Source organism: Bidens hawaiensis, unplaced genomic scaffold (genome assembly GCF_021521415.1).
Source record: "Bidens hawaiensis isolate Kalapana, Puna unplaced genomic scaffold, B.hawaiensis_p1.1 tig00001143_1, whole genome shotgun sequence".
NCBI classification, from domain to species: Eukaryota; Viridiplantae; Streptophyta; class Magnoliopsida; order Asterales; family Asteraceae; genus Bidens; species Bidens hawaiensis.
Window position 1 is genome coordinate 4,219,640 of NW_027491065.1, and position 19,191 is coordinate 4,238,830.

Sequence of the window (19,191 nt, forward strand, 5' to 3'; positions counted from 1 at the left end):
GCACACTTTTCAACTGTACACTACCTCATCTGATGAACCCGCAAAACCAAGCACATGTTACAATTTCTCTTTATCTACTACGCTGCATGTCGAAAAAATAATAACTAACAAACTACCTACACACCATGTTGACGACATAACCATGTCTTTCTAACGCATGGTCCCCTCCCATATTTGTCCACAACCCAAAACTAAGGTTTCAATTTTAAAAAACTATCCCCTAATAAGCAGTAAACACCATCCCAATACACCCAACTACTTAACATTTACTTTAACATACATGAAAAGCAATTACAACAAAACTTACAAGCTCGATTGGTCCGAGAAACAACCGATACGGTGACGAATCGCTCCGAGCTGCCTCCCCTTCATTCAATACCATTGAGAAACACGAGATGACATTGCTACTTATCGTCATGTTCGGCTGCAGCGTCTCGAATGCACCACGTAAACCTAACAGTCCACCTACAGTCGAAAACAAAGTTTCCCTACAACGAAACACAATATTGTTACTAGTTTTCACACTAACATATGAACTTAGCGTTATGTATGTCAAACGACTTACGTTTCTGGACCAACAGTCCGATGTATCTACCTCCATACAAGAGTCTCATCTTTCTCTTCTTTGCTAGTGACATCCACCGGCCTATACATATACGGCGATCTAAGCCGGTAGCTTTGACGGATTTCCCTTTTTTCCCTTTCGATACCTTTACCTTTATCGACCATATGTCTTGACACTCCACTCAATGTAACGTGCTCCGTATCACTATCAATCATTTTTTCCCATGATTCTCAACCGTCGTCAACTCAACATCCAAACCAAGTGTATCAACTGCTATCTTTGCTGTCGTTGGTGTCTTCAACACTACTTCATCACCAATCTGTGTCATTCCCAAACTAAACGACGGCTCAACCAAAATCGGGTTACTTTCCTGTGTTACACCCTTCAATGCCCTAGCTCTACCAATTCCAATGTCACTACCACTCCCGCTTCCTTTGCCACCAGCACTCACCTTGTCCGCACTGTCGCACAACTCGTTCACAACCTCCGGATCACTCCAAAATGGTGAGCAATTAGGATCTTGATCATCTAACTCATCAAATTCTCGTACCTGTTCTCCCTTTTCTTCTACCGCTTTCCTTACACTACGCTCAACGCTCTTCTCGTTACTACCCTTTGCTACACATGTTGCCATTGGTAACTGCTTTCCTACATGCACGTACACCATTTTCTTACCTCTGCTGTTACTACCAGAATCCCCCAAATAACTCTTCTAGTCGTCTTCATATTGAACAACCTCATTGTACTTCTCAGCAAGTTCTTTCAGCTCAAGCTTCCCAGGATACGCATCATACACCTCATTTATTAACTTTTCAAATTCCTCCTTGCATCTAGAAAGCATGTCTAACACTTTCGACATGCGTTGCACCTTTGCCTGTATACACAACAGTCAGTAGTATTACAAACTCGACCATACTTTCAACCATGTAAACAATAATCAGGTGTGACATAAAACGCCTAAACGACTATTACCTGCAACTCAGATTCTTCTATTGCCCGACTATCCTCCCTAATAACTTTCTCCTTACCACTTCTCTTTTTCGATGATCCAATCATTTTAACATTCATGTGTCTACCGAACCCACCACCAACCATTTCAAGATGTTGCCTTTCCTTCAACTTATCCAAATTCCAGCCTGATAGACCGAGATTTGATAGTGAGGTTGGTACTCCATCCACACTTACTTTGTCAACATAATACAACTGCAAGCACAACAAAGATAATTATTTACACTAATTTTTATGGCATAAATGTTCATAACAACGACTACATTAATGTTTATATTATCAACAGTTATATCAGTGTCAATTACGTCTACTTAACTACACCCTACCCACATGAAAAAACAACTTCAAACATAGCAAACATCAATATTTAATTTCATAACAAATAACCAAAAAAAAAATACTATACCTTTGAATTTTATTTCATCAATGTTCACCCCAACGAGTACTATATTCTAAACAGTTATATCAGTTATTACTACGTGTAACTACCTATTCCATATCCACATGTAAAACATAAACGAATTGCAGCTACTATCACAGAACCAATACGGCATTGTACAAATAATGATAAATACATTAGGTTACATCACTTACAGCTAGTATTGTTGGCGGCCCCACGTAGTAATTCTTACGATCATCATTCTTCCATTTATCCGTGCACTATCTTATACTCCGGTATATAACCTCACACCAATCAATGTCCTTCACATCACACTCCTTATTAAAGAATGGTAGAAAAGCCTTCAGACATCTACTATTCCCAGAACACTCTACCATTTTTGACATGAAAATCATAAGAAAGTCAACCTTAAACATCCAGTCAGCTTGATCATATGTTCCAAGCCTGCTATCTATATCCGGAGGGCTCAAATTACTTTTACCATGGACCGCTTTCCATGCCTTACTTACACTTAAAATGGATTTTGAATCCTCACACTTAACAACTACTTGACCTACTTTTGGTAACCCCGTCAACGAATGAATACCATCCTTTGTTAGCCTTAAACCACCTTCACACAATTCCAGAGTAATTGTTGATGTATCAAGCTTGTCCACCACATAATATCCCAAGTTACCTGGGATACCATCAATAGTCATCGATATGAATTTACCAAAACCCATATCCTCTACACACTTCCGCTGTGACTTAGAAAGTTTCTTCAATGCACTACACAGCGAGTGTGGCGAAATCTGGTCCTTATGCTTGGTACATCATACTTATCATACTTTGGCTTCCGTTTCAAGTTCTCTTGCTTTGGTACGTCTAACTCAGTGTTATGGACAACTAAAGACGGTTTCTCTTTCACGAAGTCGTCATCAATATCCATTAGCTCCGTCAACGAACAGACCACAACACCAGATCCACCTTCACCGTATGATACATCACCTACATTTTGGAAAACATTTGTCAACCATAAACCCACATATCTACAACAAGAAGCCTCTAACAACATTTATGCTACAAGATTGTATTAGAAAACACAGTTACCTATATGTATCTTCTTAGCCGATGTCAGATGCCCTTTCTGCACCTTATCAACTGATCGTGTGCTCTCGAGGTCCACTACACCCACAAACACAAATAAAAAAATTTAACATACAACATAAAGTACATTTACAACATCAGTATCTACCAAACTAACACGATCACTTCTATTACAACCCCACAGAATCTGTTTGGAAACAAACACATACCTTTTTTCTTGATCTTACTTCCCCCTTGCCCACCGTAATCTACATTCCCTACATTCACATCACCCGGTGTTAACAGTAACTCCAAATATATAACAAAACATGCGTCTATAAACATTATGCTACATGATTATGATACAAAACATACTTACCTATATATTTCTTCCTAGCCGCTGACTGATGTGCTTTCTGTACCTTCTCAGTTTCATCTCGTATCGCGAGTTCCGCTACACGCAAAAACACGGATTAGAAAACCAATAAACTATAAAATCAAGAATCAACAACATCGATAGATACGAACAAAAGTCGAGCTTATTTATTTTAAAAACCACCTATAAAAAGTTTTAACAACACACACGTACCTTTTTCCTTACTCTTACTCTCTGCTTCCCCAACGTATGCTATACCCCCTACATTTACATCAACAGTTTCTAACATTCTGTAAACAACTCCTCATACAAAGACAATGATCCATTATTATCATACAAAACAAACTTACCAATGTGTTTCCTCTTAGTAGCTGACTTTTGTCCTTTATGTAACTCCTCAGTTTCATCTCGGCTCTCGAATTGCACTACACGGACAATCACGGTTTAGAAAACCCGCCATACTATACTACCGATCATCCACACATAGATAGCTAACAGCTGACAACATCAATGTAGCCTATTCTTTTTTACAGCCCCTTAAGAAAACTTTCAACACATAAACACATACCTTTTCCCTTACTCCTACTCCCAGCTTGTTCACCGTATGCTACATCCCCTACATTCATACAACCGTTGCAAACCATTAGTCCATCTCTATAAATATATCCTTCCTACACACAACACTGCTACACAATTCTCGTACGCACCATCCATACCTCTACGTTTCTTCTTAGCAGGTGACTGCTGTGCTTTTGGTACCTTACCTATTTCATGTGTGCTCGCGACATCCGCTACACGCAAAACACAAACATTAGCAACCACAACATAATATACTATAGCCTTTCACAACTATGCCCCTAACATTTTAAAACACTAGCACATACCTTTTTTCGTATACGTGTCCCCCTCTTGCGCGTCAACATCCACCGGGTTCACACTATCGTTTACAAACCTAGAAAAACTAATTCTCTTGGCAATCCTTTCACTTTTCCTCTCTACACAATACACAACCGAAACTATAAAACACCAAACCACATACCTGAGACACCGTTAACGATGTCCAACTTAAAAACCCGATATAATAACAACTCAACAATTAGGATAACTTACTGGTCGACATCGTTAACGTACGCTCCGTCCGGCTAGGACCTGCACAACATACACAAACGTCACCATCCACATAATCCGTACCTACAGATAAACACTCCTACACATATACATCACGAGACCAACAAGAAACATCATACGTACCAACACAAAACCACTCCTACACGTACACATCATGCGACCAACACGAAACATAATTCGTACCTACACAAAACCACTCCCTCACGTCTACAACACGAGACCAACACGCCACAGATTTCGTACCTACACAAAACCACTCCTACACATACACATCACGAGACCAACACGAAACATACCCCATCAACAACCAGTTAAAGCTGCATTTAACTACACAACCCCAAAACTAATCTAATTACACACAGATAACCAACACAAAAACCCTAAAACATTAACCAACGCACACAAAAACAACCCCAAATCTAACCTGCTTACACACAGATAACCAACAAAAATACCATAAAACAGTAACCGTAATGCTACAAAAACCTTTATTATGCCACAACCTAGGGTTCGTCTACCAGAAGACACATAAAAACTACAACGAAAGAACATCTATAACTGAAACGGCTGTACATACCTTCGAAACCCCCTTACTCTTTTAATCGAACTAGCAGACACCAAACCCCCAAATCGATTGTAATCCGACAGCGGCATAACTAGACGCCACGGAAATTGCGTCTTATAGTACACAAAATAGGATCCACCTCATTTAATTAACCGGATTTTTGTGTTCGTCGGTTTCGTATAACAGGAGGATTTTGTACGATGATGACAGTGTAGGTGAACTAACGTTTTGATTGTGTGTATCATCTGGAAACCAATAATATATTCGTTCATAGAAGAACGTGAAACCATATGGAAGGAAGCGTGACAACCGGGAAAATTAATTGATGAACCAACCGTTTCCCCTAACCAGCTGCACATATATTACAAACTTACCCTTTCAACCAAATATATCTGGTTACAAGTTAAAAAAATTTACCAAACTGCCACTAACTAACTTACACCATAGATCTTTTGAATCAACGGCTGACATTCACTTCTCGCACTTCTCATTCTAACAACACTTCTCGCAAGATCCATCCCCTATCTATCTATCTATATATATATATATATATAGGATTAGGTTTATTTCAGAAGTGATTCTTATAGCGAAAAGTGCAAGAAGTGATCTCAACCATTAGATTATTAATCAATGGTTGAAACATTATTGCATTTATTGTAATTAATAAAATTTGAAAGACATTAAAACTAATATGAAAAGGTTAGTTTAGGTAGAAAAAAATAATTATTTATTTAATTTATCTCATCTATCCCTAAATAAAAGCTCAAAACATAAATATCTAAAAGTTATAATTTGTAAGTTACAATTTAATTATTTATTTATTTCATTATATGTTAATGTAAGATGTAATTTTGTTTTTTTTTTCACCAATAAACAGCTTTTAATTTATAAGATTCAAGCAAAATAGTATTTTCATCATTGATTACTCTTTTGAAAATAATAATAATAATTTGAATATGTGTAAGACGGAAAAAAATGTGTACGAAGAAATTGAAAATGTGTAGGAAAAAAAATAAGATGTGTATGAGAAAATTAAAGATGTGTAGCAAAATTTTAGAAATGTGTAGAAAGAAATTAAATATGCGTAGAAAAAATTGAAGATGTGTAGGACGAAAAATAAAGTGTACGACGATTGTAGATGTATAGGGAAAAAATATGTTGTGTATGAGAAAATTAAATATGTGTAGGAAAAAAAATTAAGATGTGTATGAAAAAATTAATGATGTGTAGGAAGAAATTGAATATGCGTAGGAAACAACTTAAGATAATATAGTTGTGTAGTAAAAAAAATATGTTGTGTATGAGAAAATTAAATGTGTTTAGGAAAGAAATTAAGATGTGTATGAGAAAATTAATGATGTGTAGGTAAGAAACTGAATATGCGTAAGAAACAATTGAAGATGTGTATGATGAAAAGCATAGGTACGAAGAAATTGAAAATGTGTAGGAAAAAAAATTAAGACGTGTATGAAAAAATTAAAGACATGTAGGAAAAAATTGAAGAGGTGTAGGAAAAAATTATAGTTGTGTACTGTAGGGTGAACTTAAGAGATAGGGTAAAAATTATAAAGATAAATTTATTGTATTATGGATTTAGATTTTTTAAATATTTTAGTTATTGTAATTAGATTAATTATATTAGTTAAAGATGTAACTCATATGGTTTAATGATATATATTAATTAGAGAGAGAATGCATTTATATTACTTTTTTTAATACCCTTTTCATATATTTTTAATGATTGAAAATTAGATGAGTGGTCTAGATTAACTTCTCGCACTTCTCGCTGTAACTTGACTTTTCGCATGAACCATCTATATATATATATATATATATGGTAAGGATCCTAAGAGAACCAATGGCAAATTGAGAACCATTTTGGACCACTAAAAAAACCCTCTAAAAAATATTTAAAAAATTATAAAACAAACAAAACCGAAAATTTTAAAAAAGTAAAAAAAACCAAAATTCTTATATTTCATTCCGGTTTCATTAAAAAAAACCGAATTTTTTTTTCTTTTTAATTCGTATTATACCTATACACATATGTATACTTTCATTTAATCTCTAGTTACGTAATATACACATATGTACATTATCATTTACCATAAATTATACATATGTGTATAGGAATAAACATGTATGTACATATTATATATATATATATATATGTATAATAAAAAAACCGATTTTTTTTCTTTTTAATTCGTATTATACCTATACACATATGTATACTTTCATTTAATCTCTAGTTATGTAATGTACACATATGTACATTATCATTTACCTTAAATTATACATATATGTATATGTATAATTTAGCTAAACCGAGAATTTTTTTTTTTACATTTTTTTTAGAAACCGGGATGATAAATAAGAACTTTGGTTTTTTTACTTTTTTTATTTTTGTGTTTTTTTTGTTTTATGATTTTTTTTTTATTTTTGGGTTTTTTTTTGTCCAAAATGGTTCTCATAGTTCTCAATTTCCAAAAAGTTCTCACATGATCCTGATCCTATATATATGTATATAAAGGATCCAATACAATAATCCTTGATCGTACATTAGGTACACGAGTATCCTGAACGTAGATCGTAACTTTTCACAATCTGATATCGTAATTTAACATAAGGATTATTGTATTCTCGCATGAACCATCCCCCATGTATATATAAAGGATCCAGTACAATAATCCTTTATCGTACATTAGGTATGCGAGTATCCTGAACGTAGATCGTAAGTTTTCACAATCTGATATCGTAATTTAACATAAGGGTATAATTGTCATTTAACATCGTATAAAAATTCAATCGCGCTACTAATTTTAGAAACGGTTTTTACTATACTCTGTTTTAAATCAAAACCCATAAACCGTTTTTGTTGAGTAATTGAGATTACGATTTTGACGATTTTGGCGATTTGTTGATTTTGATTATCGTTGTATCGAACGCGATATATTCCGATCATCAAAGTAAGTAGTTTTAAAGAGAATTTGATGTATTTGAATAGATGTTAGTAATTTAAAATTTGATAATCTAAAATTTTATTTGTTTTCAGTTAATTTTTTGTTGAATTGATAGTCGATTTTTCTATTTTTGTAACCGGTAAACTAGTTTGATTTGATAAGAGGTAATTAGCTGAAAAATCTGGTAATCACTATGAAGAATGTATTAGCTGTATGTATTATAATTGAACGAATTAGTTAAGTATTTTAGGGCGTGTTAACTTTAAATATGTGTGTATAGAATTCAGAACGTATTAACTGAACGTATTAGAAAAACGTATAAAAATTGAACTAGTTAGTTAAGAACATATTAGAAAAACGTGTAAATAGAGTATTAGGAACGTATTAGAAGAATGTATTACAATTTAAACGAATTAGTCAAGTATTAAAAGTGCTAAATTGAAATAGGTATGTATATTAATAGAACGTATTAATTGAACGTATTGAACATGCTAACTTTAAATAGGTGTTAACTTCTTTTTGTTTTTGTGTATTTATCTATCTTATCAGGGCCTCCACCAGATGATGTCGTACTACAAGTGAATGCTTCTTTAAAACCTATTAAAGGAAAGGTTTTCGAGTCTATTGATCTTGCATATGATTTTTATTGTGAATATGCAAAGAAAGCTGGTTTTTGTGTTCGTAAAGGAGGTTCATACATGAATGATGGTTTATTAAAGTCTAAGTATTTCACTTGTTCAAAAGAAGGTCATAAACCTCCAAAGAGTTATGACTCAATGGATGATAAAGATAGTTCAAAAAGACATTATTATAAAAGGAGGAAGAGACCAACAATTCGGTGTGGTTGTACAGCTCAAATATTTTTGAAATCAGTGGATGGTATAAAGTTTGAAATAAACGACTTTGTGGAAGGACATAATCATGCAATGGTAGAAGAAGAAGATATGCATTTTGTTCTATCTAATAGGAAGTTAACTCATGTTCAAGAAGATATCTTATATGAGCTGTCAACATTAAATTTGGGCCCAGTTAAGGCATTTAATATTCTTAGGACAAAGTATAGAGGTTTTGAAGAAGTTGGGGCTTCAAAAGATGATTGTAAGAATTTTAAACAAAGGTTAAATTGTTTTATTGGTTAATTTGATGCTGAAATGGATGTCCAAAGATTAAGTGGAAAGAAAAGATGTTGTGACGATTTTTCTTTTGAATGCACTGTTAATGATAATGGTGAGTTAACTCGGTTGTTTTGGGCTGATGAGATTTCAAAGAATAATTATTGGCATTTGGAGATATTATAGCATTTGATGCCACTTTCAAGACCAATAAGTGTGTTTTACTCTTGTTTATACTTTTCAAATTTTTATAGTTGTTTTTCATATTGACATTTTATGTTATCTTTATAGGTACAAGATGGTTTTTGTGTCTTTTACGACTATTGATAACCATTGCCGGAATGTAACAGTTGGTGCTGGGTTGTTAGCCTCTGAATCTATTGAATCATATACATGGCTTTTGAAAGTTTTTCTTGATTCCTTTGGTATCGCTCCAAAGGTTGTTGTTACCGATCAAGATCCGGCTATGAAGCAAGCAATTGCATTAGTCTTTTCAAACACAAGACATAGGTTGTGTATGTGGCATATTATGAAGAAACTTGCTGATAAGGTAATCATAGAACGTATTAACGATGACAAAACGTATTAACATATGTTTTTTTTTGTAGTAATGCATGTTTATTTTTACTCTAGGTTGGTGTTGCCCTTTGCAACAATGGAGATTTTAAACGTAAAATTTGTGACATTGTATGGACTGATTCAATTTCTCAATTCGAATTTGAGACTAAGTGGCAGTTGATAATGAAGGAATATGATCTTGAGTCTAATAAATGGTTGATTGACATGTTTGATATGAGATACGATTGGATACCAACTTATTATAGAGATGAACCGTTTTCTGGTCTTATGCGTACTACATCAAGATCAGAAAGTGAAAATCATTTTTTTTGTCAAGTTTCTAACTCACAATTATCACTTGTTGAGTTTTTCAGTCATTCTGATCATTATATGGAGATTCAAAGGCACAATAGTAGGAAAAATGATCATGATACAAGGTATACACATCTTGATATGTTAAGCGAAAGTCCTATTGAGGAAGAAGTAGAACTGATGTACAAGGGCAACTTTTAATGATTTTCAAGATGAAATGTATCACATTCGAAGTGGTGTTGCGTCTCTTAAGTCAACTGAAGAAGAAGATTATATAAAGTTTTCCATCTTCGACTTTAACGCATATGTACCAGGATGTTTGGAGGTAAGATTTAATTAAATTATACAGAATGTATATTTTTTTTGTTTTAAAGTTGATGTATGATAAAAGAACGTATTAGCAAAGCGTATTAACATAAGGGCATAATTGTCTTTTAACATTATTATAAGAAAATATAAATTGGAGTGATTGAAGAATTTTATCAGACCTTTTTTTAACCGAACTAATTAACAGAACGTTTTAGCAAAACGTATTAGGAGAAATCAAAATTTGTAGTGTTGATGAATTTTTACCAGACGCGATGTAATTGAACGTATAAACGGAACGTATTAGAAGAAATCAAAATTGAACTGTTGATGAATTTTGTTATACATTTTTAAAATTGAACGTATAAGCTGAACGTTTTAGCAAAACGTAATAGCTTTTTTGGTTTGAAGGTTTAATTTTTAATTTTGTTTTTATAAATGTCTAAGTTTTGTTTGATTTTTTTATTGTTAAGGTTTTGTTTAAGAATGATGGTGAAGATGGAGTAGATTCTATTGTATCATGTAGTTGCAAAAGATTTGAACAATACGGGTTATTGCGTCGTTACATTCTTTATGTTTTAAATTTGTTCCGAGTTAAAAGATTCCCTAAAAAATACATTTTGGATCGGTGGAAGAGAGATGTGGGTGTAAATCCTAGGACGGCTCCAATTTCAAATTTTGGTAATGAGAAGAATTTGAAAGTTAAGGAGATTTCAAGGGAAGTAACATTGGCTGGTGAGTATCTTATAAACAACTATGTCACAGACATTGATGAACTTACTAAAGTTAGGAATCAGATGAATATTATGATCCAAAAAGTAGATGAGACACGATACAAAAGGATTTCTTTGTCAAAAAGGGACTGATTTGCTGCAGTTTTAGGATATGATCAACCGTTAGAGGTGACCGTCAGTGTGCCGAGTGGAATAAGAAATAAGGGTCGTGGGTCACATAAAAGGATTAAATCTCAGAAAGAGATAGCCATAGGTCAGTCTGGGAAGAATTATAGAGAATGAAAGGTTTGTAATTTGTCGAGTTATAACAGCAGAACATGTCCCGGACTTGAAAAAAAATAGTTTTTTATCATAAGAAGTTGTGGAACTGATTAGCATTTTATCATAAAAGACTTATATCTCTGTTAGTTTGACTTAAAACGTTTTAAGTATATCTTGAACGTATTAACAAAATATTTTTATTATGGTAGTAGACAACAACTTTCAAAATACCTTTTTATATTAGATCCATCAACCATTTACAAAACAAAAGTCATTGTCATGGAATACAGAGAGGCAAACAAAACAACATCACAAAAGACATTATCAAAAAACCAAGCAACAAGAAGACCACATCGCCATCCCTAGTTGTTGTCGATGATATCTTCAGCTCCTTCAAGCTTTGATTTTTTGTTCACCTACACCATGTGAGCAATTTTCTCCAGGACGACTTGAATTCGTCCATAGTATGAAGCTTGCTGCTCGAAGTAGCTCACAGCATTGGTCTTGAAAGAGCTTTAGGGTTGGTTCAGTAGTTCTTCATACAGGTCGTTGGTTTTTGTTGCTTCTTCAGACAAGCGTTCCTTGGTTTCTTGAATCACACCTAGACGATAGGAATCTTTCTCCAATTCCAGGTTGATTCTTGCCCTCAGAATGCTTTTCACAGTAGGATTAGCTGAATCCATATTTTAATGTGTGTGTGTTGTGTGTGTCTGTGTTGGGTGTCTGCCCCTGTTCTTATATTGATTTTGTAGTCTTAATTATAAATTTGGTTGTTAAAGGAAGTTATTGTAGTGTTTAGATTTTAATATCTGAAGTAAGCATCATTACCTACAGATGTCTTTTCATCTAGGCATCATTATATTTCCATTTTTAAGTCTTGATAGATGAACGTATTAATTCAACGTTTACAAAACTAATTTCTAATGAAGTTTAAATCATATCATTTTATATTTTTTCTTTGATTTTGAGAATTAATTTTTTATTGTAGTTTAATTTTCAATTGAATTTTAATTGAACGTTTAATCAAATTAATTTCCTATTGAAGTTTAACGTTTAATCATACCTTTTATCCTTTTTTAATATTTTGTGTGTTTTTTTTTTTTGTGTATGCTTGTGTTGTTTGCTCCTGTTCTAAAAGTTTTAATTTTTAAATCTTAGTTATAAACTTGGTTGTTGTAGAAAGTTATTACAATGTTAACTTTTAATATTTGACGTAAGTATAATTACATATGGGTATCACTTCACTATTTTTTCTTCTAGGCACAATTACATTTCTAATTTTTAATAATTTTGGTAGTTGAACGTATTAATTGAATGTTTTATTAATTTAATTTTATTTGGAGTTTAAAAGATTTAAAAGATCTTTACTTTTCCCTTTAAATTTATATTTTAATTGATCTTCACGTTTTTCAATATTTATTTTATTACTGTTTTAAAAGACGTTTTGTTTGCTTTTGAAATTTTGTTTATTAAATAGATTTTCATCACATAATTTTTCAACACTATAAGAACAAGGAGAAGAGATTTTCACCACACAATTTCCATCAAATCACAAACCTTATCAACAAAAAATGGATTGCGATGGTTCATCTTCGTCATCATCATCTTCTTCTTCTTCATCTGTTAAAGAGTTGTTGCTAAAAAAGATAAAAGATCAGATAAGATTCCAAAAACTGTTACGCTTTACAGGATCAGTTTATCAAAGTTACTGGTGTTAACATGGATATGAGGGATGAAATAACAAATTGCTGGTAAACATGCCTGGTAGTACTATTAATTATTTTGTGCTTCGTTTCTGGTTGACTGTAAGGCCCCGAACCCCAGGAACCTCACAATTGGTAACCATTCAAAACACTCGTAAAAATAATTAAACTTAAAACAATTCTTTTCATTAAAATGAGCATCACAGAGTATAATTCGGCAGAAAACGTAAATAACAAAATAAGTTCCCAAAACCCGGGAATTTTGCCCAAAACCAACATAATTATCTTTAAATAAAAAAAATTTTAAAAATAAATGTTTTAATAATAAAGTCTTCAGATCCCGTATGCCCTTCACCGTCCAAGTAACTTCGTGCACGTCCAAGCGATAATGCATCCTCTTCCTAACCTGAAACTCACACTAACATGCATACAAAGTCAGCTTAAGCTGAGTGAGTTCAAGTTTTAAATATGTAACAAAAGTTTTAATAATCATTCCAACGGTTTTAAAACGGTAAACGGAAATACATCGGTTAAGTCACCACATTCAATAAATAATCATCCTTACGTATGAGCATCTCTATACGTGCATTCCTATATATATCAATATATATATAACATTCAATAATAACATTCAGGGCCGAGAAAACATACAACCCAAACACGTAACATTCAGCGCATGCAAACACAAAGTAGGCATACGCAACATTCAGTAGTCGAGACGACTACAACATTCACCAAATATTGGCCATTCTAATATATATATATATATATATACACACACACATACACACATTCTTTAACATTCCAAGGCCTACCAATACTAGCAAGCCTATGTAAAATCGTTTAAAACATTTCATCCAGTAAGAAAACATTTAGGTGTGCATGCTAGCCCAAAACTTAAAAAGAGTTAAACGGGGCATCAAGAACTCACCTGAAATCAATCGAACACCTGCAACGAGCTAGGAAATCCCTAAGTGCACACTCACAATTAAGGGCCTGTAAATAGTACACAATGTGTTACTAAACTAGACCGTAAGAACACTCTTGCCTAATGGGCCGTTCAAGGCCCAACATGTTGGCCCAAGGCCCCACAACTTAGGCCGAGGCCCAACCCAAACCTAATTACCTTACCTTAGCCCCTAAAACCTTTCAACTAACCAAATCCACCCTATGATTATGGTCGGCGCTAACCATGATGCACAACTCACCCGCCGGTAATCAAATCGAGTCGAATACGCGCGTAATAAATCTTAAAACCAATTGTCAAACGAATCAGCCCCAAATGGACTAGATTCCCATCTTAACCTTTTCTTACATCATAATTATGTCACCCGAGTTGATAGGGTTGACGGTTCCTTTTTACAACTTTCAATTTAACATTTAAACGAAAATTCGCGCACCGCCGACTCGATTGACCAATCACCAACCAAAACAGCCCTGAGTATCAAAAATTTAATTTTCCCACAGGGCTGTACAAACTGATTCGGTTTGTCATCCGATCGATTAACGCATCAAACTCAACAATTGCCAATCCTACACCCGGTAAACCCCAGTTTTCGAACTAAAATTAATTGACCGATCTAAACACCTTCAATGAATACGGTTTTTAAGTATGATGTACCACACATACCTAGGAGGATTTTGGTGCAAAAACCTCACTCAAAACAGCCCCGGAAACGCTCAATTGGACAGCTACCATGCTAGCCTACAACAAGCCATAAATCGATCAATACGCGCGTTATAGCGATCAATTATGGTGTAAAAGACTTGGGGAATCGTAGTACATACCTTGAATTGAAGTTCTAAGGCTTAGAATTGGCTGCAAAAAAGAAAAATCGAGGGTCTTGGGTCTTTGCTTCCTGCCGATCGCAACAGGGGGGGCTAGGGTTAGTTTATGTTATAACATAATATATTACACTCTAGTCCCTCCAGATTGAAGTGTAAGGCAAAATGGAAGGAAAAGTTAGGTTCTTTAACGTACCGGGATGACGTAAAGGCTCCTGAGAAACGTCGGATAAGTCCCGAGAATTATACATACTCTACACACTTTAATACTTGAAACTGGAATTAACGGGCGTTACATTGACACAGGGATAAAAGAAGTTGATGAGCTAAAAGAGTTGTGCAAGGCAATAAAGCTTCTAAACTGCTATATTCAATTGAAGATTGACTTTCTCAAAGCTGTCATGTAGTAGATTGAGTTTATACTTGAATATGTTTTGTGCTTTATGGTAGCAGTTTTCTATGCTTCATGTTTTCTTTTGATTTTTGTCTAATGTGTTTATGTATTTTTCATCTAGAACTTATTGTGTTTAAGCTTTTTTATCAGGTTTTATGATTAATTTGTGTTTGTTTTGAGCATGTTATAAGATTTGAACTAATTTTTAAATATATCTATCAAAAAAATAAAAAGATTGAAAGTATTAGGCGAACGTATAAACGTTTTGTTACAACAAAGAATGTAAAGGTTAGAAACCTATTAGCATAATATTAGAATGAAATCCCATCAAGACTTATGTGTTGAGTTTAAGGTCATCAGGGTTTACTGTTTTCAAATGTTTAGTTGAACGTATTAGCAGAGCATGGTAGATAAACACAACCAAATTAAATCCAACAAACAAAATTCAAAAATAAAAAATGTATTAGTTGAACGTATTAGATAAACTACTTAATAACATACAACGTGTTATCTGAACGTATAAACACAATCAAGATTTAAAAAAGCAAAAAACTGTTATTCTTCCTGTCTCTCTTTGATTAAATTGTATATCTTCCTCAATTGAAACTTGTCACCTTTTCTATCCCGTTCATTATACTTTTTTGCTGACTATGTTAACTTGTCTCTGACAGTGTTGATTTCCGAGAGTAACACTTTAGACAAGTATTTTACCCTCAAATCGTTTAGTTGTTTTTTTTGTCTTGGTGACTCTTTATAAAAACCAGATGACCATGGATGCGTCCCCTTGTATGTTTCCATGTGTCTTATAGCAAAGATCCCACAATCCTTCAAATTGTTTTTTGTTCTCCACTCCATTTCAACTCTTTTTGTAATAGCAATTTCCAACCTTTGTCCAATAGGATTCTTTTTTTTTTATTTAAGTACATGCAAAAAAATACCCCTCTAAGGAGGGATTAAATAATATTAGTTCCAGTCTAGGGGGGGGGGGTTAAAGAATATTAGATCAGCAACATTTTTATAAGAAAATAAAAATATTTACCAGTTTGTTCGGTATCGCTTTGTATATTGCATGAAAAGAATCTTTATTAGCTGCTGTTTTCTCCACAACCAAGTCAAACTTTTTGGTTTTTGGTATTTCCCCGTTCATCATGTTGTTTATCAGCTCGATTGTTCCTGTTTTCAAATTGAAAACTACCAAATAGAAATGGTAATCGAATAATATTGGCACAATAAGCAAGGTAACAGCTTGAAGAGACTTGTAATTATTTTTCCGCATTAACTTCTCAAGGTTATCAGTGAAAATTCCCAGCAATAGAAAGTTGTTGGCAGTACTTGCTTCATCATAGTAGTGAATCGGCTACACATACAAAAAAAAATATTAGGGTTGAAATAAAACAGTAAAAAATTTTAATAATATATATATAATTCAATAGGTAATACTTACTATAAGCGTAGATGATGCAAAAAACCGTAAAGGTGATGATTTTTCATCTCTCTTCCTTTCTTCGTAATTTAACAGTTCAATAAAAATGTCCATTGCACCAGCTGAAATGGATACATCAAGGTAAAAACATTCAAAGACAAACTTGAAATATTATGTGAATTTGGACTTTTAAATGATCATCATCTTATTGTTCTCAGATGGTTCAGAAAAAATGTAACCGGCAACAATCCTCTCATCAGTTGTAACTTTTTCAGCCATTGCGATTTGCCTGTGTAGGTAAGGTGATTTCAATGCAGGAGGTAGTTTTTTCTCTCGTGCTTCTCTTTGTACCGCTTCCAAATTAAGGTCACATGGTGGTGTAGGAGATGTAGCTTTAAGCGGTATAATCTTTGACTTTGATGTTGGTGTTGCAAATATTGTTGACTGATTTAAAAATGGAGAATTCATTATCACCGAATCCAAAACTTGACTGTTATAATCATAATTTTCATCAATTTTAACATTAACAAGTCCTGTAATAAATTAAGTTATATACATATATATATATATATTGACATGAGTGTTTATACTTTTTTCAATGTATAAAACTTTCAACCTGATTTTTCTCCCTTTCCAATATTCTTCTCAACAACTTTATTTAATTCTTCCATTTCTGTAACTGCATAATATTTTTGTTAAAAAAAATAATTTTACAGTGTAATATGAAATAAAAATTATAATCTGTCTAACCTTGAATGAACTCGTTTTGATGTGTTTCGCATCATCTTTAACACTTGAATTAGTACATTTGTCAACATCATTTTCTCCAACTTCTTTATTTAACTCTTCAATCTCTGTAACTGCAAAATCATATTTTTTTGTCAATATAATTTGTGTGTTTTTAATTTTTATTTATTTGTATAAAAATAATATTTTATTCAACAACCTCGAATGATCTCATTAATTTGTCCCTCACCGACATCTCTTTCGCCGTCATCTCTGTCACCTTCTTTTGAACGTATAAGCAGAACGTATAAGAGTAATATATAAGCATTGTCATTATGAATTAAATAATCATAATGTATAAGTAATAACTTTTTTATGTTTATACCTTGCTCTTTGTTACCCACCTTTGGATTTGCAACACAATCTCTTTCTTCGTCACCTTCGATTGAGACCCCTGAATTTTCAACCGCACCTTCGGCAGAACGTATAAGTAGAACGTATAAGAATAATATATAAGCATTTTCATTATGAACTAAATAATCAGAATGTATGAGTAATAACTTTTTATATTTATACCTTGCTCTTTGTTATCCACTTTTGGATCTGCAACACAAGCTCTTTCTTCGTTACCTTCGATCGAGACCCATGGATTTTCAACTGCAACTTCGGCAGAACGTATAGGTAGAACATACAAGAGTAATATATAAGCATTGTCATTATGAACTACATAATCCGAATGTATAAGTAAGAACTTTTTATGTTTATACCTTGCTCTTTGTTATCCACTTTTGGATCTGCAACACAATCTCTTTCTTCATCACCTTCGATTGAGACCCCTGAATTTTCAAATGCACCCTCGGCAGAACGTATAAGAAGAACGTATAAGAATAATATATAAGCATTTTCATTATGAACTACATAATCAAAATGTATAAGCAAGAACTTTTTATGTTTATACCTTGCTCTTTGTTATCCACCTTTGGATCTGCGACACAATCTCTTTCTTCATCACCTTCGATTGCGATCTCTAGATTTTCAACAGCAACTCCGGCTTAACGTATAAGCAGAATGTATAAGAGTAATATATAAGCATTGCCATTATGAACTACATAATCAAAATGTATAAGCAAGAACTTTTTGTGTTTATACCTTGCTCTTTGTTATCCACCCTTGGATCTGCAACACAATCTCTTTCTTCGTCACCTTCGAATGCGATCCCTAGATTTTCAACTGCAACTTCGGCAGAACGTATAAGTAGAACGTATAAGCATTGTTATTATGAACTAATAAGAAGAACGTATAAGTGGAACAAATTTAGTCACCTTGAGCATTGTCAATGATTTTGTTATTAAAGCCTTGATTATCATCAGATCTGTTCTCAACTGTTTCATTTGAGGTACCTTGATCAAAATCTTCACTCGAGATAACTATAAACAATAAATTATTAAAAAAAACGTATTAGAAGAACGCATTAGAGGAAATGATTTTGTTACCTTTTTTGTTAACACATTGTTTTCAACTCCTTCGGGTGAGACCCCTTGATTTTTGACTCCTTCTGTTGAGACCCCTTGATATTTGAACGTATAAGAAGAACGTATAAGAAAACGTATAGGATGATTTTTGTAACAACTCGGTTTTTACACGTACTAATTTATATCTATTATCCGACCCGTTTTAAGTTCGGGAAATTTTTAACACTGAAAAGTATCACGTTTATCGAGTAATTACTATATAATTTTTATTTGTTTATTATATTTATTTAATATATATTTAACTTTGAAAAATGTACATTTTTAACCCAAATATA

The 19,191-nt window shown here is 33.2% G+C and overlaps 1 protein-coding gene across 1 annotated transcript; it reads left to right on the forward strand.

The window, feature by feature from the left end:
• The first annotated feature begins 8,263 nt into the window (after positions 1–8,263).
• Positions 8,264–11,224, forward strand: LOC143560262 (protein FAR1-RELATED SEQUENCE 5-like). The gene is made up of 6 exons (XM_077048602.1): positions 8,264–8,285; positions 8,620–9,187; positions 9,474–9,732; positions 9,816–10,177; positions 10,287–10,377; positions 10,832–11,224. Exons 1-6 carry the CDS (start codon positions 8,264–8,266, stop codon positions 11,222–11,224), a joined length of 1,695 nt encoding a protein of 564 aa, XP_076904717.1.
• The last annotated feature ends 7,967 nt before the right edge of the window (positions 11,225–19,191 follow it).